Source organism: Cervus canadensis, chromosome 6 (genome assembly GCF_019320065.1).
Source record: "Cervus canadensis isolate Bull #8, Minnesota chromosome 6, ASM1932006v1, whole genome shotgun sequence".
In the NCBI taxonomy this organism is placed as follows: Eukaryota; Metazoa; Chordata; class Mammalia; order Artiodactyla; family Cervidae; genus Cervus; species Cervus canadensis.
This window is the reverse complement of record NC_057391.1, coordinates 62,610,002-62,634,097: the sequence shown is the minus strand read 5'-3', so window position 1 is coordinate 62,634,097 and position 24,096 is coordinate 62,610,002. Positions and strand designations below refer to the sequence as shown.

The 24,096-nt window shown below is 49.0% G+C and overlaps 1 protein-coding gene across 3 annotated transcripts in view; it reads right to left on the bottom strand.

Annotated features, from left to right (window-relative positions):
- The window catches only part of SAMD4A (sterile alpha motif domain containing 4A), a 222,191-nt gene that overhangs the window by 10,159 nt on the left and 187,936 nt on the right, over positions 1–24,096 (bottom strand). For all 3 annotated transcript variants that reach the window (XM_043472141.1, XM_043472144.1, XM_043472143.1), the window contains 5 exons: positions 20,833–21,166; positions 18,505–18,590; positions 13,037–13,155; positions 8,293–8,494; positions 6,838–6,964 (listed from right to left, as the gene is read on the bottom strand). In XM_043472141.1, the coding sequence (XP_043328076.1) occupies positions 6,838–6,964; positions 8,293–8,494; positions 13,037–13,155; positions 18,505–18,590; positions 20,833–21,166 (868 nt within the window). The remainder of the gene's footprint in view (positions 1–6,837; positions 6,965–8,292; positions 8,495–13,036; positions 13,156–18,504; positions 18,591–20,832; positions 21,167–24,096) is intronic.

The window sequence follows — 24,096 nt, the reverse complement described above, 5'->3', positions numbered from 1 at the left end:
CGATCCCATAGCTCACTCTCTGCCTGCTGTCACGTCTCTGGCTCTCCTGCCTCCTTGGAAAGGACTTTCTGTTCATTGCCGTGAACAGAATTTTTCCACCCCGTCCTTTTGCTCCATCTTTTCTCCGTCACCATCACCTGATGTGTTATGTGTGTATTTGTGGCCGCCTCCCAGCTGAGTGTTTGCTTCACCGGAGCAGGACTTGGCTCAGCTCCCTGTGCCCAGAACTGGGCCTGCTGCATTTCTGCTTCATTATGAAGCACAGGAAAGGAAAACCATAGCCTGGTGGGAACCTCTTCTGAGTCCAGCACCCTGCTGGGTGTCCAGTTCTCAAGTGGGCCTCCCAGAGGCTAAGTGGCTTATCAAGGCTAGCCGGCTGACACTAGCTGGGACAGGAACCCACATGGGTCTGACTCCAGAGCCAGTGTTCTTCTGCACACCACACGTCTGCCAGTGCCTGTCAAGGCTCTCGGTCTCCAAGCACTTTGAAGCAAGGTCTTCCGCTGCCCAGGACAATATTGTGCATCCTAACGACAGAGCCAGCTCTATCGTCTGGACCCTCTCCACCCCTCCAGGCTCTGGGCCCTCCTGCTCCAAGGGAGAGGCAGCCCGGGTGCCTCCTCTATCCTGCTGGGGCTCATCACCAGCACTGCCCCCATCGGCCCCACCTTGCGGAGCTCTTGAACATCCTTGACTAGTTTGGAAGCACCTCGCAGACACTTCCACCATCGTCACCATGATGCTTACAGATTTCTCTGACTCTCCCACGATACCAAGACATGGCCTTCTGCACACCTCATACATGTCTATTGAGTGATGAAGAAGATGGAGCAAGAAATAGAAGGAAACTGACAGCTATTGTGAAACTCAGACAAAATTGTGAAATCCATGGGGGAAGGCAGAAAAAACCCCGCAGTGGGATGTGTTCTGAGTGCCTGGGAAGTGTCAGCACTGCCGCTGTCTTCCCATGTGACCCTGAGAAGTTCTTCCCTTCCTTTGGGCCTCGGCTCTTCTGCCTGCAAAGTCGGGAAAGAATCCTCAGGCCCCAACTGCAGGCCACTTCCTGGCTCCTAAGAGTCTCCACTAGGGGGCGCTTGGGGCCAGAGCCGGGGAAGGAATGAAAAATGAGGTTGGTGGTTTGGTGGGAGAGGAAGTTGAAACCAATGGCTAAACCAAAGTATTTGTTTTCCTGGATGAGCTATACATTTAGGTCCCCTTTGTGATCTATGTTCCCCATTACCAGCTAATTCTGAGGCAGATGTTGTTTCTGTTATTTAAAATTCTCAAAGAGAAGGTTGGCAAAATGGATCACTATGAGGAATACCGGAGAGCAGATAGAGTTCTTTCTGACACAAGTTCCAGCATCCATGGGTTTGAAAGACAACTCTGCCAATTCATGAGCAGACAGAGGATGGCTGGGCTTCCAGGGAAGCTGGGAGCCATGGAGAACGGGTCTCCCCGGCCCCACCCACCCCTGCTCTCAGAGTAGGGTTGGGGCAATTAGACAATCCAGGGAAGAGTATTTTAGTATTTTCATCCATTCATGTGAAAATCATATGCATGCAAAAATTAGCAGCCTTCAGGGTGTGAAATCTATAAAATAGAAACACAATTATATATATAGCCAGTTAGCAAATATATATATAAAAAAACCCTTAGCAATTATAGCCATCCATATGCTCATTGTAAAATTTAGTTTACTCTCTAGCACTCCCCTTTAAACAAACACTGTGGAGAGATTTGGATAAATAAAGATGCTCGACATTTGGAGAGAAGTGTTTCAGCTGCAGGATTTCTTGCCAACACGCAGCAAAATGCCATTTTCCAAGCCTGGGATTGCGTGTTCCAAAAACAGGGGGCTGAGAAATGTGGGGCTCTCTGCTCCAGAATCTCCAAACCTTCGTGGCTGCTCTTTTAGGTTCAAAGTTGGCATGCTCGCTTTTAATCCTCCAGATCTTCCCTCGGGGGCATGAGCGGAGTCATGACCCCTACCAGTCTTGAAGTGGCTCTGAAAAATTCTAAGTCTTGGGAGAAGCCTATATGTTCACACAACAGAGTTTCCTAAGTGCGACTTTTTAATTGTGTACTTGATAAAAACAGATCCGAGGCATCTCCCCGCACATACGAGACAGAGGGAGACCAGCCGGGTGAAAAGCAGCTTCTATCTCAGGCTGGGAGCCCTCAGCCATGACTGGCTCAGAGGGCAGCACTCTCAAAGCCCTGGCTAAGTATCTGGGCAACTCCTGCCCACAGATCCACATGAACTACAGGCCAACTCTTGTCCTGGTTCCTGCTCACCCTAGGGGCTCATCGTGTTTATCCCGGCCCCCGCAGCAGTAAGGGACCAGGCAGATGTAGTTTTGAGTCTTCAGGAAGACAAATAAGACTCGGAGCCCTCTGTGTGATTGCCCAAGCAGGCCTGCTTCCTTAGCTCAGGTGGCATCTCTGAGAATGAGGGATTCTTCCCCTCTCCACCAGACCATTCCAGGATTTAGGGTATGTATTTGAGGATCCCCAGTTCTAGGATGCCCAGAGTTGAGGCTGAAGGGGGACTTTTAACTTTGCCCTTTTAGAAGTCCTACAAAAACACGGACTGCTGCTCAGGCCCAGGGTCAAGAGGACTCTGGAAGGAAGCAGTGCTCAACCTGAACAAGGTGCTGCTGCAGGGTCCACCTGGGGACCTCCACGTGGCTCTTCCTTGACAGAAGCAGCCGTGGCAGCTGAGGCTCACGACCGTGGTACCCGACATGCCCTTCTGCTGTGCTCTCCGAATCCCTGAACTGAGGTAAAGAGGTCAGTGTCTTCAGGACTTTAGAATAAGAAACAGGCTGGGGCACTCTTGGAGCCACCTTGAGAATCTCACTTTGCCAACTACAGCTGGAGCCACTCTGCTGAGTAACCAGGAGGGCTTCGAGTCTGGTTAAGTGAGGAGCGGCACTGCTGGAAGTCAAGAAGTCAAGAAAGTCAGTCTGTTGAGGAAGGGACAGAGAATGCAGAAGTGGGAGCTGGCTGACTGTGATGAAAGGAGTAAGGGAGATGAAGGCAAGGTGGGAACCAAGAGGAAAGGGGGAGAGAGATGCTGAAAGGAAAAGAGAACCCCATGCCTGCTCGGGTTGTGGAGAGACATGGGTACCAGCTGCATCCTGAGTCTGCTGTGGAGAATGCAGTGCTTCTCGGGGGGCCTCACTCATAGACTTGTGAGACTAAGCACTGGGCAAATCCCCCAGGACCCACGCTTCCATGAAAATGGACGAGGAGAACATGGTACAAGATGGCATTGCGTCATCTCACCCTGAGTCGCTCTCTCTGAATTTGACTGTCAGACATGGGGGGCACGGACCCCGCCGGAGTCTTGGTGGTGACAGAAGTGATGCACGTGACAGCCTCCCTGCCCATCATCTGCCCATCCTGAGCAGGGCTCACTGGAAGGGAAGGAGCCAGCGTGGATCAGGTACTTCAGGTAGGTCCCTGTTCAGGCCTCTGTCTCTGCGGGGCAGCGCCTTCCATCCTCTGTGGAGCTAGTATACCGATGAATCTCTGTCTTTCCCCAGTCTCACTAAAGGCAGTTCTCTGGAAGGAACCTGGAGCTCGCTCACACTCACAAGGAAAGGGGTAATGACAGCTCTGTGCAGTGTGCTCCCAGGTATTCTAATGGCAGGATTTCAGTCATGAGCCGCTGCACAAGGGCGGCTTGCGACGCAGAGCAGGTAACCTCACATCGTGCAATGCCACCATGTAAAGCACTGCCTCACATCTGGGTGGTCTGGTACCAAAGGTCGCCTGCACGTGGCTTTGTGCAGGGGAAGGACGAGGTGCTCGGGGAGGCCGCCCAGTCTACCCTTCTGGTGCTTCTCCTCAGCTTCTGGCCCCCCTGCCCCATCCTGTCAGGCTCTCCAGGCGGTGAGGAGCCTCCATGGCCTCCTAGTGTCACGCCCACGTTCCTCGGAGATACTTTCTGATCCCAAGAGTGGCGGAGCCCCAGTCAGCAGGATCTGCTCCCAAGATATGATGTCATTTCTGTGAGCAGTCTCCAAACTATTTTTCCAGTTGGGAAAACACCCTGCCTCTGGGAGGAACATGACCCCGCTGGCCAGGCACCACATTGGTTGTGAGCTCGTCACCCTTCTAGTGATGGTATCAGCCCTCACTCTGAGGGGGACCAGCTTCATCTTTCTTACTCATCCCAGAGGCCAGCAAGGGGCCACGATTATTAATGTCTCTCCTGGCCTGTCCTGGGAAACATCTCAAATCTGTCCACAGCAGAGTGAAGTGAAGAATCACCCCTACTCTGGCCTCCAAGGGGTCCACAGATTCCGTAGATCCAGGAAAGAAGGAAGCGCCCTGAAGATTCAAGCAAGGTGACTAATGAGTTGACATACAATATTGAGGCTGGTTCTAGATCCCAGTCTTTTTTATTCTTTGGAGACATTGCATCATCTTGATGGGATTAAGTTCACAGAATCAAAACTTCCTTGGAATGCACTGATGCTTATGGTCTAGTCCCAGCCCCTGACCCCTAGGTCCTAGATGCAAAGGCTGAGGATGAACATTCTGTGCCTGGAGAGGAGGAGGGAACTTTCTGTGGCCTCTTTTCCCTTCACAACAGTCTCCTGCCTCACCCTTCACTGTCATGTCTCAGGAAGAGCCACCTCACATGGGCCAAGGGAGCTGGGCAGGACTTAGGAGTGGCTCCTGCTGCTGCTGCTGCTATGCTCAGATGAGTCCATGAACTGTAGCTCACCAGGCTCCTCTGTCCGTGGGATTTTTCCAGTCAAGAATACTGGAGCGGGTTGTCATTTCCTGCTTCAAGGGATCTTCCTGACCCAGGGATTGAAGCCATGTCTCCTACATCTCTTGCATTGGCAGGCAGGTTCTTTACTACTGCACCACTTGTATTTACAATCAGGAAATATGCAGCAGCCCTGTCCTTATGCCATGGTTACTAGAAATGCTGTGGTTCATCAAGGCCTTGCTGGAAGTGGGTTTGTCATGCTTTGGTGAGAGGCTGATTAAAACAATAACAACAATAACCCAAGGGTTCCAGAGCTCTGAGTCCAGCAGCATGTAAACAACATTACTGAGAGACTTGCAGGGAACTACCAGGAAAACTGAAATCAGTTGTTAAGTGCTGCCTCTGGGAGGTGGGACTATGGGCTGGGAAGGGAGGTCGGGGGGATAGTCACTTTTTCTTACAAGCTGTTCAGTAGTGTTTGCTTCTTTAACTACGGGAACAAGAGGCTTCATGGGAAGAGGGTGGAAACGATCTTAGGGTCATAGTTGACCTGTGCGTAAGCCAACTGTTCAACATCGCTGTGTAACAGAGAGGGGAAACAAAGTGCAAATGAAAGATTCATATTAACAGACCCAAATGGTTCTTCTCCCAGAGATGGTCTATCTCTTCCCAGTGGGCGTGGTCTGTTCAATTAATATGAGGGACAAACAGGATGATGGAGGACTTGGAAGAGAGCCACAAGGAGGGAAAAAGAGGTAGGAAAGAATGGAAAAGGCTACAAGTGTATCAGGATTAGAGGACAGTGGTCGGCTATGCCAGGGTACCTGGGCTGCCGTCCTGGGGGTGAGGTCAGGGTGAGCTATTCATTCATGGTGAAAGATCTTGTGCCCAAGATGTCTTCAGATTTTGTGGCCTGGGTGGGCATGGGAGGTTCTTGGAGGTGAACTTCAGGGAGCAGAGGGTGAAGAGATGGAGAGAGGGTGGAGGTGTAAGTAGAAGGAGCTAAGAGAGCCAAACCGCAAGGATACCAAGTCCCACAACGAGCTCCGCAGTGGTTTGGTGGAGGGCTCAGGCTGAATGAAGTAGCAGTGCGTAGCCCAAGGGAGCTGGAAAGGCTGCAGCTGATGGTGGGACCAGAGTCTCCAGAGTCTCACTTTGTCTCCAGAGTCTCTTTTACTGGGAGTAAATTATACATAATTTTACATGAAAGCAGAGGCTGCGACTAAATGACCTGGGATCAGGCCTTCACAGCCCCCAGATTCTATCAAGTATTTTCTTCCTGGGAAGAAAAATATCAAGTGTCAAAAGGAAGAAAAGGAGCTTTAAAACAAGGGTGTGCAAATAGGTGGAGTTTTAGAAGTCAAGAAGCAACTTTAAATCAGCATCTGGAGCATGCCGACGTCCCTTTCCTGACATACCTTGAGCCTTGGTGGCTTCCTGCCATTGGCACCTCCCCGCCCCTTGTGGCCTCCCCTCCTCCCCTCCAGCCTGCTCACTCTTCACTCCTCTATGCCTGTCCCCCTGCTCAAAATCTCCTATCAATCCCCACCAAGAGCAGCTAGAGTCCAAGCTTCTTGGCCTTGGGTTCAGGGTCCCTGGTGCACACCAGGCTGCTCTTTAACCAACTAAAGGGAAGATGGATGGACCAGCAATCACGTGTGCAAAGCACTCCCAAACCAGGGGTAGGTCTCTCAGCATCAACACCACGGGGTTTTCTCTTTCTCTATCTACACATCTCCCTATGTACATACCAACCACACACACACACACACACACACACACTATACATGGAACCCCTGCCAACTTCCCCCAAAAGCCCTCCAGTGATGTTACTGGGTTAATCAATCTAGAAATATGACTAGGATCCAAAATGCCCCCGTGTCACATCGCAACCAACTCTGGGGCTCAGTGTGCTGGCTCCCAGCCAACAAGCCGCTGTTCATGCTGGCAAGGCATGGTTTAAAAAAGGAAAGGCTTCTATAAGCTCAAAAGAATGCAAGGTGGCAGTCGAGGCTAAGCACTTTCCGCTTGAGTTCACTGGGGCATCTATTTTGGTGACCTGGCCTCCCCGACAGGACGACGAGGGATGGAGGGCTGGGCCCTACCTGGCTGCTGGAACATCAGCATATTCTGTGGCGAAGTGTGCACAGGCAGTGAGCGGGTCCTTTGGACAGAGCTGTGGGTGCGGCTTGGCATGCTGTTGCTGCCCCCGGGGTTGGCGAACCAGAGGTTCTAGGGAAAAACACAGAAGCAGAACCCATTAGTCCAGACACCTGGGGGTGGGGATGAGAGCAGGGCCACCAGCCAGAATCCAGGAGGCAGATACCCTGGGAGAACTCTCTGCTAACTTCTGGGAAAGAGCTCCTAGGCCAGCGCAATCTGTCTGCTTATTTAGAGAGAGGGGCTTTAGATTCCATTTATTTTATCCAACACTACCCCTCAGCCCCAGGCTCTTCTCTAAGCCTCAGCTTAATCTGGACACCAATCTCCCTCGCTGGCTCCAAAACGCTTTTTATCCCTGCTGTTGTCTCTGCTTTTCCTATCACTTTTCTAGGAAATGGGGGGAGTTCTATAAATGTCTGCAACGAAGAGCACAAACTATTTCAGGGCTCTCATTTGATTTTCTCTTTGAGGTTCTTACAATTTACTACAAAGGGAGAAGGAGAAAAAAAGAACCTCTCGGCTGGCAACGAGCTGGCACAACTCAGCTTGTGTGTTTGTTATTACGCGGGTGTCCTAGCGGTGGTTTCCTCCTGGATCCATCTGGTGGCTTCCCACAATGGTCAAGACTGGGGTTTTCTCCTACCCTGGGCTGCTTCCCCGGGGGAGTGAATCCTGCCTGTCTTGCCAGGAACGGTTTCCTGTTTTTTAAAACCAAGCTGTCATCCTTTAGTTTCTCATGACAAACCCAGAACCTCAGACTCACTTGGCGTCCCTCTAATCCCAGCCCCCACCCGCAGAGCCCCACAAAGCAGGGGCTACACGGGTGGGAGGCATCGGGTGCGAGTGCGGGGGAGGGACTCCTGAGACCACTAGCCAGGGGACTGACGCTGGCTCTAAATCCCACAGCGAGAACCTCTCGGCAGCGTGGCCTTGACTGACTGACGGCCTCTCTGTCTCCTCCCTTCCCTGTAGGGTTTTCCACCACAGCTGGGACCATGTCAAAGGAGTTATCTGCCTCAGGTATAAACGCTAAGAAAGCTCCTTAGATGCTCAGGCTCCTCTGGAAGCCAAACCTGGAAGGCACTGGGATCTGCTAGGGCAAGTTGAGGATCAAGGCAAAGATGAAATAGGTCTTGCATTTCTTCCTAATGGCCACTCTGGGCAGGGCCCCCAAGTTTACAGTGGCCTTGGAACAAATCCCCACGGTGCCAGGTGCCGCCATGGCCTTGCTTTATCTCCCAGAGAAACTGCAAACAAACCTCTGAAGCATAGGGGCAACTGTCTTCAACCTAGCCCCTCTGCGCTTCTCCCTTCGCCTTTGGGTCATTTGGGGGGATGTCCTGAGCCTCAGGCCCTGAGCTTGGCTGGCCCACCCTCCTCCGGGGGGCGGAGCAGACCTGTCTTCCTTGCTTCATGATGGTGGGGTTGGCTGCGGTATTGCGCTGGGTAGAGCTGACGAATCCGCTGGTGCCCAAGAGGCCAAGGCGGGCGGAAGGGACATTCCGCGAGGGGATCTGGTACTGGCGTGGGTTCCGTCTGCCCATGCCGCCACCCACAGAGCTGGCTGTCGGGAGGGAGTTGGACTGCCCAAAGCCGCGGCTGTGAGAGTCAAGAGAAGAAGAGAGGTCATCAGTCACCCCCGGCCCTTCCCAGCCCCGGGGATGCCTCCCTGGGATCTGCTCACACTTTGATTATTATGGAGGGGGATCAGGGCTCTATCATTAAAATGGTAGCTAAGAACTGAGAGCTAATATCAAGTGCCCTAGGACTTTCACATTGATTCTTCAATCCTCATGACAACCCTATGAAGTAGGCACTCCTTTTACAGCTGGAGAAGTAAAATACAGAGCTTGATAATGTCTCAAAGGTCACACAGCCATTAGGGGGCAGTGCTAGAATACAAGCCCAAAAAGTTAACCAGTGTGCGCTTCAGCCTTCTTTCCACTGTGTCACAGGCCCTGAGAACCCATGTGCCCATCCAGAAGCCACACGGCAAGAAAGGGGCAGCACCAGGATCCAGGCCCCTTCCAGCACACCACAGTCGGTCTGTCTGCTGTCGGTCTGAGCAGCAGACTCGGGAGGAGTGGCCTCTGGGCCCCACTAGGACGTAAGTTCCTGGGACAAGGGATGGCATCTGTCCTCATCAATCCCGCCTGGATGGCACAGCTCCTGGCAGTAAAGGCAGGGTGAACAAGAGAACGGCTCAGTCTCTGCCCTCATGATCACCTCTCCAAATGGCAGAGCGGACCCCAAGTCTGGGGCTCTGACTCCCAGGTTCACAGGAGGGATATGAGAACGAAGAGGATGATGGTTGCCCGCTTCCTGGACCTAGGGTACTGACTGCTTCCTGCTCCTCAGGCCCTCCCTGTAGAAAGACCCGGAGGTTCCATGCTTCTCTAGGGTCCACGCAGAGAGGAGGCTGGGGACCCGTGGCCTCACGCTCAGACACCGCGCTCCCGTTGGTCCGGTGACCTCAGCGCCGAAGAACTCGTCCTCTCCGGCAGGCCTCAAGTTCTGGGAGGGTGCACAGCCGCCAGCAGGGCTTCAGGAACCAGCACATTCTTTCCAAGAAGAGTCAGCTTTAGTCACTCACTGATGTCTCAGTCGAAATGCTTTACCTCCAATGGCCACAAGATGGAACAGACTTGCTTTCGCAGCCACACAGGGGAGGTTCCTACCAAGCCCGTGAGGAGACTCCAGGAAGATAGGGCTGACGTAGTTTAACCCTATGACGGGGGAGGGGGGGCACTGCAAATCAGTTATTTCCTGAGAAAGAGAGTGTTATGTGTGTGATGGGGTGGAGCACCTAAATCATCAGCATGGTTCATCTCAGAAAGGGGTTCTTCCTCAGAATTCCTAAATTTCCCGGTGAGGGGGGAGGGGGAAGAGAATTCCACAGTGAGCTGATAAGCACTGACTTTTGGGCTGTGTTTTACCACTTCTAGGCTTTTCTGACCAGATTCCAGTCAGAGGCTCATCCCCATGAGGTGAGGAGGATACTCATGGGTTCTAAGTCTCCTTATCTCATCCTTTCTCAGATTTCTCCACTTCCTTCCTTCTTTTACTAAGGTTTAAAATGTTTGGTTTGAAAGAGGAAATTCGGGCCAGGAGGAGGAGAAATAATTTCACGCAATGGGAGAGACCTCCTTTGGAGAATGGACAAGTGACAGGTGGGGACAAAGATCAAGTGGCTGTTTTCTTGGTTTTTGTTTTTGCTTTTTTTTTTAAACTACGGAAACCAATCCTTTGGTTTTTGGAGTCAGAATTTTGGCCACCTGGTAGATGATTTAGTATTCTGCTAAGACTTTTCCTTATTTAGTGCAGATAGCTTTTTTGCTCATTTTCCTTTTTGGTTGGAATTTTTAAAAGTTATTTCATATGCAAAACAGAGCAGTCAGCAAGTGATGCTAAAATAATTTGTGCTTCCAGGAAGGCAAGACTATATTCTTAAGCAATATAATGTAGGCAGAGGCTTCTGTAATGGGACGCTTAGTCATAGGAGAAAACGTGGACTCCTAAAGTTAGGACTCAAGGAGCTGGTAGAGCTAACATTTTGGGGATAGACTGCATGCAGGTGAGAATTTGGTTAGGGTGTCTTTCTAATGACATTGGGTCTCACTGTGGAGTCCTAAGCTAATTACTATAAAGACAGACTTTTTGAGGGTTGCCACTGCTGGTAACCAGAGTGAAAGCTTAAGTCACTTAAGATCACTAGGCTTAATGAAATAATCATTCTTTCTTCAGCGAGAACTCAGTGACAAAAGTTTTCATTTCTCATTCTCTTACTCTGCTCATCTGCCTCTTTCTCTGCTTTCTTAAATCTAACCAACTGATTTCATTACCTTGAAATGCATGAAAAGACTGATAAAATAACATTAATAAGAACCAATTAATTTGGGATTTGTGATAGTTCAAGGAAGGGCTGGGCTGCAGTTACCTCTGTATTATGGGGAAAAACAAGTCTTTGAAGAAAATTAATAGCATAGCAAGATCCCAGAGGTAATATTTATGAAAACAAATTATTTCCTAGAATTTCTGTTGTTGAGTTGCTCAGTCGTGTCCTACTCTTTGCAACCATGAACTGCAGCATGCGAGGCTTCCCTGTCCTTTACTAAATCCCAGAGATTGCTCAAATTATGTCCACTGAGTTAGCGATGCCATCTAACCATCTCATCCTCTGTTGCCCCCTTCTCCTCCTGCCCTCAATCTAGGGTCTTTTTCAATGAGTTGGCTCTTCACATCAGCTGACCAACGTATTGGAGCTTCAGCTTCAGCAACAGTTCTTCCAATGAATAATCAGGGTTGATTTCCTTTAGGATTGACTGGTTTGATCTCTCTGCTGTCCAAGGGACTCTCAAGAATCTTCTCTAGCACCACAACTCAAACTTTAGCAACTTCCAATTGAACATCCATGATCAATGATTGAATTTACTCTAATCAATATAAGGAGGTCCAATCCGGCAAATCTTGAGTTAACCCAATTCAAGCACCAGTTACTAACACTCTAGAGAAATCAAGGTTAACAGGCATTCAGATGTGGACCAAGGACAAAACAGGGCAGACAGACGAACAGATGGCACTTTGGGGAGGAGGAGCAAAGAGTTTCAAAGCTCTCTCTTTATCTTCAACTTCTGAATTCTTTCTTTCTCTTGGAACTTGTCTCCCAAGGACCTGGTTTGCAAGAGGGGTGTGGATCTTCCTCTTTCTTAGGGGATATTGCTGCCCTTACAAGAAGAGGTAGAGTCTAGGGAAGGGGTAGCCCCAGGAGAGAAGGCTAAGGAGCAGGCCTGGCCTTTCATCTGGGCCCCAGGAATCCTCAAGGTACACTGGTGGTCCAGCCCAACCCTCCAGGGAGGCTTGGGACCAAGGAGCTTGCTACAGAATGTTGTTTTATCTGGCTTTTCTGCACATCATCTGGAGACAAGGAAAGTGGCCCAGTATCCGTAGTGCTTAAGAATACCGACTCTGGAGCTGGCATTGACCTGTCCGGTCCAAATCCTGGATGCCTCCCGACTCCCCTGTAAATTGGGGTTAATAATAGCCCCTCTACCTCATATGCTTGTTGCAAGGATTAAATGTAATAATATTCTTAAGTGCTTGGATACTCACTTGGCACAGAGCAAATGCTAACTGTTTAATAAATAACTGTTATATATGCTGGAATATGATAACATTTCAATTTTTACATTAATTTTTAATGAAGACTTTTCTCAAATTCCAACTGGCCTTATCTCCCTGAAGTACTATAAAACAGTGATGTTTCAAGGCACATTTATGCAAATAAATGCCAAACATTTTAACAACACAGACAGAGCTTCTACATATGCACTGAGAAATGAATTCAGAACTTTCTAGGTGCAAATGATAAAAATAATTATTTATATGCTCATGTTGAAAAGAGTAAAAAAGGATGTTGATTTTTCAGCATGTCGGCACCATCATTCTCTTGTCTCCCCAAGACGCCCTGTTATTGTTCAATGGTTCACTCCACCCCTCCCCATGATTCCTCCCCTAGATTGGCACTATAATTCACCTTTAATATGCAACTGGATTCTTCAATTTAAAACCAGATTAAAGTAATGGGTTGTAAAGTACAACGAGGCTTTTTTAAACTGCATCCAAGAAGCTGAAGTACTATGAAAAATCAAGAATGGTACTGCTCTACTCTTAGATTGCAGCTCAGACCAAAATAGACTAGCACTGGGCTCTTCACCCTGCCACCAACTATAATTAGCTTGTCTGCAGCAAGAAGGGAGAAAAAATTACACTACCACTTAAGGTGCAGAGAGAACAACCTGTTTTTGTCCTTTCAGAGCCCCCTGTTGTGGATAAACCACCAAGTGTTTTGCTGGCACTCATTAAGTTGTACCCGCTCCCCACTCCATACCCATCTGTACTAATAACATCATTTTGACCATGTAAATTGAGTTGACAAAGATCACATTCAGCTCTTCCTCTGGGAAGTCTTTCCCTCTACAGCCTTTTTCCCACCCCACCTGTTCAAGGAATGTGGTCTGAACTTGTCAGAGGACACTCTAAGAAACAAGTAATGATGCCCTGTGTAGTCTTGACCCTGGAACCCAAGCAGACAGTGAGGTCCTGGAACCACCATGCATTACAAAGACTGAAATCCCAACATACTTTCTTTGCTGTCGATATCCTGATATGTCTAGAAGGGTTTTCCGAGGGAAAGACCGAAAGAGCTTCTGCACCTGCTGTTTCCATGACAACAATCTTTTTTTCTGTGTCTCTGTAAATGCCTGCAAAAACAAACAGGACTTTTTAATGGGTGACGCAACCTGGCATTAGAGGGAGAAACATGCAATTAATAGGGGAAATATTGGAGTCCTACAGTTGCCTTTTCTTCACCTTGTTTCCAACCTGGTCCAAATAGCAGTCAATTTCATTTGAGAGCCTCCTGTACTGAAAATTCAAGTTATTTGACATTGGAGGTGCCTGGTAAGGTACGTGCATTAAGCTTTTGGCAATCCTCGATTTCGGTTGCATTTCTGGCAGATCCCTACCCTCCTTCCTCTTTCCCCTGACTCCGCTCTGGGCTCTATTTATTAACCAAGAATGAATTGCAAAATTGATTGTTGACTACTCTGGCTTTTGCAGGCCCCCTGCATTTTCATAATCAATGGAAATGCTAAACCACTCCAAAAATCAATCTTTTTGATGGTGTGTGCTCACCCTGGAGTGGTCTTCAGGGCTTCTGAACACAGAGTATACACTGTACGTGTTAGGACTCTGCTGAGAAATCTCCAGTTACGAGCCCCATGTGCTACACAACCCCAGTGCACTGATCATAACCTAAATTTTGTCTAAGGCTTAGGAAAATGGATAGATCTGATGTCTTCTCAAGTCTTTTCTGGTAAAATTGGTGTTTGGGGAGGTTTTGTCTACTGCCCCATACATAACACTCTCCCATCAATATCATGTGTACAGCCGTGTACTCAGTGCAGCCCAGGGAAGGCCTTCATGGGGCTGTAAGTCCCCAAGGCGGGGACTCTCAAATTCAGGATATATTAGGATCCCCCCAAGGAGACTGTTAAAACCTAGATTTTGGACTGACTCCCACACACCAGAGCCTGATTTCATAGATCTCGGGAGGAGTCTAGGGGGGTTGTGTTTGCAGCAAGTGCCCAGGGAATTCTGCTGCAGGTAGGTCATGGCCATGTAATGTTCTAGATTGGTGAGGATCACACACACAATATAGGAACTCCCTGTCAAGTGTGTAGAACTGTGGTCTATGTGCTGTCATAAGTCCACCGGATCTGACTAATGAGCAGTAATGGTGATGGAGATACCATACCCAAGTAGTTTTGTCAATAAAGCATGAAATAATTTTAAGTAGCAGTAAATGATTACTTAGAGTAATAATAAACTACATGCCTGTTTCCCATAAAGGAAGCAGATTCCTTAAACAGAGAGAAAAGAATGACAGCTTAATGTTCTTCTACTGACATTTAATCTTTAAAGACCTGAACACAAGAGAGCTATGTGAACAAAAGCAAAAAGACATTAGTCATATTATGGAAAAGGTACTGACGATTTGCAAACCCCTTCCTCCCAGGTAACCTTGGCCAGATGCCATTGAGGACAATCATCAAGGAGGGCTTCCCCACCAGGCATTCAGTGCCCCGTTAGAGAAAAAGGTGCCGATACCCCTTAAGGTGCATGGTGAATGGTCTCAGGGCTAGAAGGTGAGGGTGTGGTTCTCCTCTATGGTCCCTCTCATTTGCTGATGATACTAGGTGAATGTCCAGCTATACATGAGTATTTCCGAAAACTACAAAAGGCAAGCATTTCTGCTAGACTAATAAAGGGATGGGTAGATTCTGCTTTTGACTAGCTTAGTCAGCCAAGTGTTGAGCAACAACACAGATGCCGGCATGCAGGTCAAGATGACCTGGGGAGCAGAGTCCAGCTCAGTGGTCAGTAGAAGGCTCTGGATGCAAATGGGCAGGGCTCATATCTCTGCACATCTTTATGCAGGTTCCTCCACCTGAGACTCAGCTCCTTTAACTCAGGACAGTAATACCTTATCAGAGGGATGCTGTAAGGATTCAAATTAATTCACACACAGAGGGCACTTAGAACACTCACAACACACCTAGCTCTTCATTGTGGTGCATGTGGTACTGCCCACAGACACCCTCACCAGGTTTTTCGGCTGCAGGGACTAGCCCTTTGGTGGTGGCGCATGAAAGTCCATCACATTTGGTATTCAACCATCACCTTTAACACCAACAAAAGACTTCAAGGTCTCAAAACCACAATATCAAGTGGGTCTGGAGCCAGCCTGTGCTTCCAGGTGACAAAGGAGTAAAAGGGTCACTTTACAGATGTGCATTCAAAGTGCTGCCGGGGACACTGGTTCATAAGTGACATTTCCCACGGTGACAAAGAACACCCAAGAAGATGGAAATGTTTACGCCCCCTCAGAGAGGTCAGGTCATCCACTCAGTGCCAGGACATCAGACTCACAGTAATTGGGACTGTAGATAGGAGTGGGCCCCTTAGCAGTGCTGAGTGTGTGGCTGTTCTCAGTCCTGGAAGACAAAGTTGGGAGGCTTGGAGTGGAGCTAGACTATGGCTGGCAAGGAGTGATTTCTGAAAGCTGGTTCCTGTGCATGTCTGCAAATAGCACTCCGTTGTGGGAGCTCTGCTATTGGCTGGGAGGCCAATACTTCACCCCAGCCCGCTCCAGGCAGCTCTAGGTGGGGCTGGCAGAGCTTCTTTGGGGCTGGAGGGGAAGGAAGATTACACTCTCCAGAATGCCCACACACAGCCAGTCAGCCACTTCTGAGTCTTCTGCTCCTCTCAGGCCCTGACTCAGACGTCTGTGTGGAGGCAGATGTGTCCTTCAGCTCCCGTGGCTGGATAACAAGGCTCATGAAGGGGGCGGGCAAGGGCTCATCTTCAGGGAACTGTCCGTCTAAGACGGTGAGGAGCTAAGAAGCCTGGGCTTGTAATCTAGGAGATGAAGTGATGGACTTCAGAAATAAGATTCAGAACTTTCTTGGCCTTCCTTTTATTGTTCTGGGGAGTGGCTCCTTTGTCCCTGGGGAGGAAGGAAGGTGTCTAGGCTTGGTCAGCACCCTCCCTTTCAGCAGCTGAACAGCCCGATCAGGCTGTGCAAGGGGCCCTGTCTCCCGGAGCCCAGGGGAGTCTTCAGCGAGGATGGAGGCTGTGCCTGGACAGGGCCTTCCGGGGAGGGTGGGCTCTGCACACACAGAATACCCTCAGGCTGTGGAAAATTATTCAAACGCCTTTCTTCTTTCTCAAACTCAACTAATACAAAGCCTTGGACAACGTTTTCCCCTCCCAAAGCAGTGCACAGGCGCCTCCATCCTGACACGAAAGCAGGCGAGCAGACTGGCACGAGTCCTATCTGCCCCATGATTCCCGTCAGCGAGGCTCCTCCGCGGCAGTCAGGAGAGAGGAGCCCACACGGTACCACCTTGGCACCTAGAGCTTGGAGCTTCCAAGGGAGTAAAGGGGAAAACATGGAAAGGAGAGCCAGGGTGCAGAGGGAGCGTGCACAATGGCAGGAAAGTGAGCAGCACCAGACCACAACGTGGGCGCTGCGGGCCAATGAGGACGCCTGTGCACCGCCCAGCAGAGGCAGCTGGAGGACTCGTTATTTCATCTCCTGGGCTCAGCAGACTGGAGATGAGGCGGAAGGTAACTCGTCCTTCAGTGTCTCGCAGGCTCAATGCTGAGCGTGGGTGTGGGAGCGGAAGCAGGGTTCCGGTTTGCTTTTTCAGAAGCTTAAACGCTTGGCGATCGGTAGCCCCCTAAGCCCACCCCAAGCGCCCTCCTCCCCTCCAGCGCTGCTCCGTCCACCTGGACCCCTCTCTGTTCTGCCTCCTCGTGGAACAAGTCTCTCCCACTACGGCTCTGTTTGTCCTTCAGGTCTAGTTTGGAGGCAGTCCCTCTGGCCTCTAGAGAAGTGCCCACCGCACCTCCTGGGCTCCAGCCCCACACCGGTGGCCTTATGGTCACACGTGTGATGACCTGTTTTCCTTTTGTCTCACCCACTCCCCTCCTACTGGAAGCCCACCAGCCGGGGGCAAGGCCTAGATGCTTTATAAATACCTACGGAATGAATGAACTCTAAAGTCCATCTCCTGTCCTGGCCTTCCCTTCTTTCTATGGCTTTTTGCTGGCCCAGATGAGAGCTGTGTCATGAATGGACGCTGAAAAGGGTGAGTGGGAGTTCACAGTGCTGTGAGAAGAAATCGCAAAAATGCGGGTTTCAGGGATGGGGAGGAGGGGCTGGGATGGAAACCCAGTGGGAGACCACACACCTGCGTGTGAGGGGCAGGTGGAGGCAGTCACAGCACAGCAGGGCCGACGGTGCAGAAAACCAAACAAGCCACCAGCAGCAGATGGCCTGTGGGCAGCTGGAATGTGCGAAGTGTGGATCTCCCCTCCCCGGGACCCACTGGACTCCTGGGGTTCCAGCTACCAGCATGGCAAAACCCAGGGGACTTGGAGGCCTTTACCATCTTATTTTCACATCTAAGTCCCACAAAAAGATCTCAGTGACCTAGGCTTATCCAGTCCTAAGTTTTCTAAAACCATGACCCTATGTAATTCTCTCAGGGGAAGGGAACCCAAGAAGCCACTGGGATCCTGGGTCTGAGGCACAGCTGCCTGTCCCCGCCACATCCCTTGGGACAGCCCTGGCCAGGACCTGCCTCGCTCCGTCAGGGTCGCTCCATCATTGGCCTGAGGGCCTGGGAGGCATAGCATCAGCCTGACTTTTGTCAAAAGGACTGAGATTGTCATACCGAGTGAAGTAAGTCAACAGAGAAAGACAAGCATTATATGATATCACTTATATGTAGAATCTTAAAAAATAGTACAAATCAACTTATTTTTACAAAAGAGAAATAGAGTCACAGATGTAATAAACGAACTTATGGTTACCAAGGGGAAAGGGTGAGGAAGGGTTAAACTGGGACAGTGGGACTGACATATACACACTACTATATATAAAATAGATAACTAATGAGGACCTCCTGTATAGCACAGGAAACTCTACTCAATACTCTGTAATGGCCTATATGGGAAAAGAATCTAAAAAAAAGAGGAGTTATACATATGTATGTATAACCGATTCACTTTGTTGGATAGCAGAAACTAACTCAACATTGTAAATCAACTACATGCCAATACAATTTAAAAAAAATTTCCTATAAGAATCAGAAATCACAACACAGCAGAAAGCCCTCAAACCACACACACAGACACACAGACAGACACACATTATTTGTTCTGAACACTCTCCCCTTTCTCCCCGCTTGGTCCACCCCAGGCTTTGTCCCTCAGGGAGGCTTCTGGAGTCAGAAGCTTCTCTCAGGCATTTGCCTCCATGTCAGAGCTCAGTCTAGGTGAATCTCTGAACACCAGAGTAACACACAAGCTGCATTTAGGTTTGAAGTCACCACAGCTGAGTTCTGCTCGAGCTATTATTAATGACTTTCTACTCCTCAAAGACAAGATGTCAGAGACCCAAATGATCACCTCACAGAATCTCTGAGAACTACTTCAAAGGAATGAGAAAAAGCAGTTTCATGAAACCTGTCACTACTTACCTCATGGATTAGACATTTGTCTATGAGCTGTAAATAGGAACTTATATTTTCCTCATCGGGTCTGGAGACCAAGAGTTGTGTGCACACTGGGAATTAAAAAAAAAAAAAAAGGATGAATTAGAAAAATGCACATCTATTCTAACCCCTGAGATCTGCCTCCGATTTCCTTTCAGGACCAATATTTTGAGAGGTATGTGTGACTGTGGCTTTACGTCAGCTTCACAAAAAAGGCCAGGAGGCTCCTCGTTCCACTGAAGTCAAAGGCTTGGTCACCACAGGAGCCCTTGTCTCCAGAAGCCCCTTTGGTTAATTCCACGCATACCATTCTATATTAAGCCTTCTGCAACCCGGCCCGAGACAGACACTCTGGGAGAAGAAGAACGCAGCAGCGTCCCGAGCCCTGTCTTTGAAAGAGCGTCCTTTGAGAGGGAGTTCAAAGACCCTAAAGACCATCAGCCCTTATCAGAGCAGGCACCATCATTTTATGAATGAGCTGCACATCTCATTTGGGGGAGTGAGGCTGGCACACCTTTTAGGATGTGAGGTGTGTGGGCATGCACATGAGTAAGGAGCCTGCTACTCATTCACTGAAGGGTGATTTTTCTCAAAGTGATACCCACACATTTATATATACACACAGGTTCACCTACACACCCAAGTTCAGAGACAGAATCACAGCACACACACCCCCTGGACAGCTCTCGGCCATGCTAGTGTAGTTCATTCTATTCCCATCCAAAAGATCCTGGTGTTCTGCTTCTGATGGGAATGTTTAGAAGGACAGGTGGAGATGGTTAGACAAAGACATCAGTTAGAAGTAAAAATTCCTTGCTCTCAAGGAGATCATGCTTAAAACCTGGGCACCATGATGCCTTTCTCTCCCTCATCCCACATACCTGATCTGTCACAGAATCCCATTTATACCATGCCTTGGCATGTAGATTTTTCAGTATAACACTGTTGGTAATAACCAAACATGGAAACTGCTTCTATATCCATTAATTGGGGCCCTGTCAAATTATGGTTTATGCATATGTAGGAATAGTATGCAGCCTTTAAAAAAGAATGAGATGGTACTTTTGTATTGATAGAAATATTGAAACCATATAATGTAAAAAAAAAACTGCAGAGAAATATATAAACAAGACCTGTTTGTGTGTAAAAAGGATGCTCATTTGCTTATATATAATTACAGTGTTTCTGAAGGGATATCCCAAAATGCTTATAGTGATTACCTCCGGGGAGGAAACTGGTAGGGCCAAGGGTGGAGGTGGGGGCTATTTTCACCTTTCATCATTTTTCATCTAGCTTTGATTTTTATGTTGAGTGTGACTTGATTTCATAATTTATTTGAAAGTAGTGAAATTTTAAAAAGCAGCCATGCCACAGGAATGCAGAGCCCACATGGATCGTGTCATGGGTAAGGGGGTGAAGTACAACATTCTCAGGTAACCAGCTCATCGGTACCTCCAGCAGGGGGTCACCTACTCTAATCCACACAGCAAAGAGCCCCTTGGGGGTAGGGGAGACTGAGAAAGTGAGTAGGGGGGGACCCGTGCTGACCATGAAGTGGGGCTGGCATTTCAGCTCCAAAGGATGCTACAAGTCACCTCCTCTGAACCAGAATTCTACAGATCTCAGTCTTTCTAAGAACACGTACCACCAGGAGTCTCTCAATGTACCTATATAAGACTCATGTGTTCCCTTTCTTTTGATTAGAGCTCAGTTCTTTAAAATGGTCTGAAATATTGGACAATAGAAAACACATTGTTCCCCTTTTCCAGAGGAAAAGTACTGGCATTCACTACATTTTTTAAATAATCAAGATTTCTTGAGAAGCACCTGCTCAAGCACAGATTAGTGTTGGACACGATACAGGATACGTGCATAAGGGTCTGGCTCGGGGCAGTCACGGGTAGAAGGGATGCTCACCCAGGGACCATGTGTGAATTCTGTGTTGCCCCACAGACACAGGCAGCAAGGCTGTGGTACCTTGGGTGGCCTGTAGGAAGCCTGCCTTTAGCCTGAGAGTCCAAAGGCTCAGTGAGCGGTCCACCAGGAGGGTCCTGTGGGCCCTGATCTGAGGGAAGGGGAGAGATGGGAGCCAGGGTGAAGGAAGAGGCCTTGGGCGGGGTGGTTTGTCAGAGAGCTTGGAATCCAGATCCAAATACCTTTCCCTCTCTAGGCTGCACTTTCCCCATCTGTAGAATGGGCTAATGACATGGACTTTGGCAGTTCACCCCACACCCAGGGGAAGCCCGTGGGAATGGTAGCTCTGGTCAGGGGTGTTGAGAAGAGAAAAGGGCAGGTGGGAACACTAGGCTTTACCTTTCCCCATGACACGTGTGAACTGCCCGGGGAGATCCCCCTCCGGCAGCGGGGTGACAGCCAGCTCCCCGTCACAGCTGCTCAGCTGGTGCGGCTGGAGCCCGCCACTGGCCCCGGCCGAAGCGGTGGCCGAGGCTCCCGCGGCCGTGGCACTGTCTTTGCAGTCCGGGCTCTGGCTCTCGGGGCCCATCAGCGAAGGTGGGTGTGGGGCCTGGGGCTCCCGGCGGCGAGCCTCTGGGGTGGTGCTCGGTGAGCTGTACGCCTTGATGGGGGTCAGGATCATCTGGTGCAGCTCCTGGAGGGGGAGGCGCAGGTTGCCCCCCTCAATGATGTCCTGGAGGGTCAAAGGGAGAAGACCTCTGTTAGGGTCAGGAACTGGGGTGACCCACCTCCATACCTCCCCGCCTCTGCCTGGAACTATTCTCAGATGGGGCTCATGGCTGCTGACACTTTCATTAGAACGTTCTTTGGAAGATGGGACGGTTTACAATGTAATCATTCTGGGGAAGTCCCTGGTGGTCCAGTGGTTAAGAATCTGCCTTGCAACGCAGGGGACATGGGTTTGATCCCTGGTCTAGACTAAGCTCTCTTGGAGCAACTACTGAGCCCATGAGCCACAGTTAGAGAGTACATGTGCCAAAATGAAAGATCCTGCATAACGCAACAAAGATCCCAAGTGTCGCAACTAAGACCAGATGCAGCCAAATAAATAAATGTTTAAAAATTAAATCATTCAATATTAACCCAGGTAGAAAATTTGGAAAATACATACATGTATAATGAGGAAATATAATCACTTTAAAATCCCACTAAGATGATGACTAAAATGATTTTGGTATATTTCCTTCCCTGGCATCCTCTGTGCCTTTCTTTAAAGTGCATTTGATATAGTTTACATCCCACACTTTAGAAGCTACATAACAAAATTATACAGGGTCACATGGCGGTTTCCTGTCGTATGATTTGTTTCAGATGAAGGATCCTGCTCATTCACACTTTCATTCAGCCCACGACAGAGGCAACGCAGGCATGGCTCGAAGCACAGACGCTAAGACAGACGCCTGGGTCTGATGCAGCTGTGTGCCCTTGGGTAAATGACTTAACTTCTCAGTGCTGCAGTTTCCCTGTGTATAAAATGAAGATTACTGTAGTACCCGCCTCATTGGTGGTTGTGGTGAGGTTAATATTTGTAAAGCTACAGGTTCCTATGTTATGTGGTTCTTTGTTAAGTTTATGTTTTGGGGGCTCTGACCTGCTGTGCCCTGAGCTAGTTGGTGTGGGGGGATGGGGATAAGGTGGGAAAGCTGTTAAGGTTCCCCCGGGGAGTTCCCATGCTGGCGACTGGGAAGCAGGGCGGGGGTTCTGGGAGGGGAGGCTCTGTGAAGGGCTAACACTGGAGCGGAATCCAACGGAACATGGGTGGTAGGTTCCTGGGAAAGAGTGCTCCAGGCAGAGGGCACAGCGGGGGCCAAGGCACCGGGGTGGGAGCCTGGAGCCTGTGAGGACCAGCACCGAGGCCTGAGCTGGAGCAGAGAGGGCGAGGGGAGGGGAGGGGTGTGAAGTCCAAGGAGCCACAGGGTCTGAGTGCAGAGGAGTCAGCGGGCTGGGGCAGGGCTGCAAGAAAGTCTTCTACATGAGATGAGAAGTCAGGGAAGGTTCTGAGCAGGGGAGTGACATGTTTTAGAAGGATCATTCTAGAGAAAAATAAGTATTTTACACAAACACACAAACATATATATACATATTTAATATATACTATAGAGGCAGACCTTGGAGATATTGCAAGTTTGGTTCCAGATCACGACATTAAGTATCACTCAAGTTTTTTTGTTTCCCGGTACCTATAAAAGTTATGTTTACACTACACTATATAGTCTATTAGGCTTCCCAGGTGTTGCTAGTGAGAAAGAAACCACCTGCCAATGCAGGAGACTTTGAGTCGCAGATTCAATCTCTGGGTCAGGACCCTGGAGGAGGGCATGGCAACCCACTCCAATATTCTTGCCTGGAGAATCCCATGGACAGAGGAGCCTGATGGGCTACGGTCCATAGGGTCACAAAGGGTTGGACACGACTGAGCAACTTAGCACACAGCACATATAGTCTTGAGTGTGTCATAGCATTATGTCTAGAAAAACCAATGTACATACCTGAATTAAAAAATGTTTCATTGCTAAATACTGCTAGTCATGATCTGAGTCTTCAACGAGTTATAATCTTTTCACAGTAGTAACATCAAATATCACTAATCACACATCACCATACCAAATATCATAATAATGAGAATGTTTGAAATATGATGAGAATTACCAAAATGTGACAAAGAGACATGAAGTGAGCAAATGCTGTTTGGAAAATGAGGCCAAAAGGCTTGTTAAACTCAAGGCTGCCACAAACTGATTTGTTAAAAAAAAAAAAGGCAGTATGTGTGAAGTGTAATAAAATGAGGTATGCCTATAATGTATATAATTGTATGTAATACATCCATGACTTTATATAATGAAATTGAATCCTTCTGCACATACAGTTTGATATCCTGGGCATTATTTACTGGAGAAAGCAGTGAAAGTTGATTCTGATAGATATCTGTCAGATGCTCATAGAACTGCAGAACAGGCTCAGATGCTTGGGGATGGTAGTCAGGGGCTGGGGGTCTCCCTGGTAAGGCGGTGGGCTCTGCTCTCTGCCACAGTGCCGCCCAGTGCTTATGCAGCAAACCTCTCCCTAGGACCCAGGAAGGACCTTGACAATCAGGGCCCTGATTACTAATGAAGTATTTAATCTTCTGAGAGCCCAGAATAGCAAGAACATAATTTTAAAAGCCTGAAGCATGAGTACCAGCCCGTTCCTGGGATCCTCTCTTATCAAGAAAAATTGCTCGATGATGTCAAGCAACACAAGCTGATGGGACACGATCATTTCTGCACCCAGATCTCCCATCAATCAGTTAGAAAGAGGAAATCTGAGGACGCAGGCCTGTTTCAATTCTGGGCAGCAAAACACCGACAGCCCGCCCGGTTGCTGGCGGGAACTTGCTTTGTGTGGGGGGGTTGGAAGCAGAGCCTGAATTGTGCCTCGGCCTAGTTGGCACCCCAGGATTCCGAGGGAACTGAAATGCTAAGTAGCCACCAGAATTGTCTCAAACCTGGCCAGGGCCACTGTCCAGTCTATTTTAGGGGAGAAAATCCATTTTCCTTTTAAAGAAGTAGACTTTGCAGAGTCTACGCCCTTCCTTCTCAACCTGGCAGACAGGGCCTTGGTAAG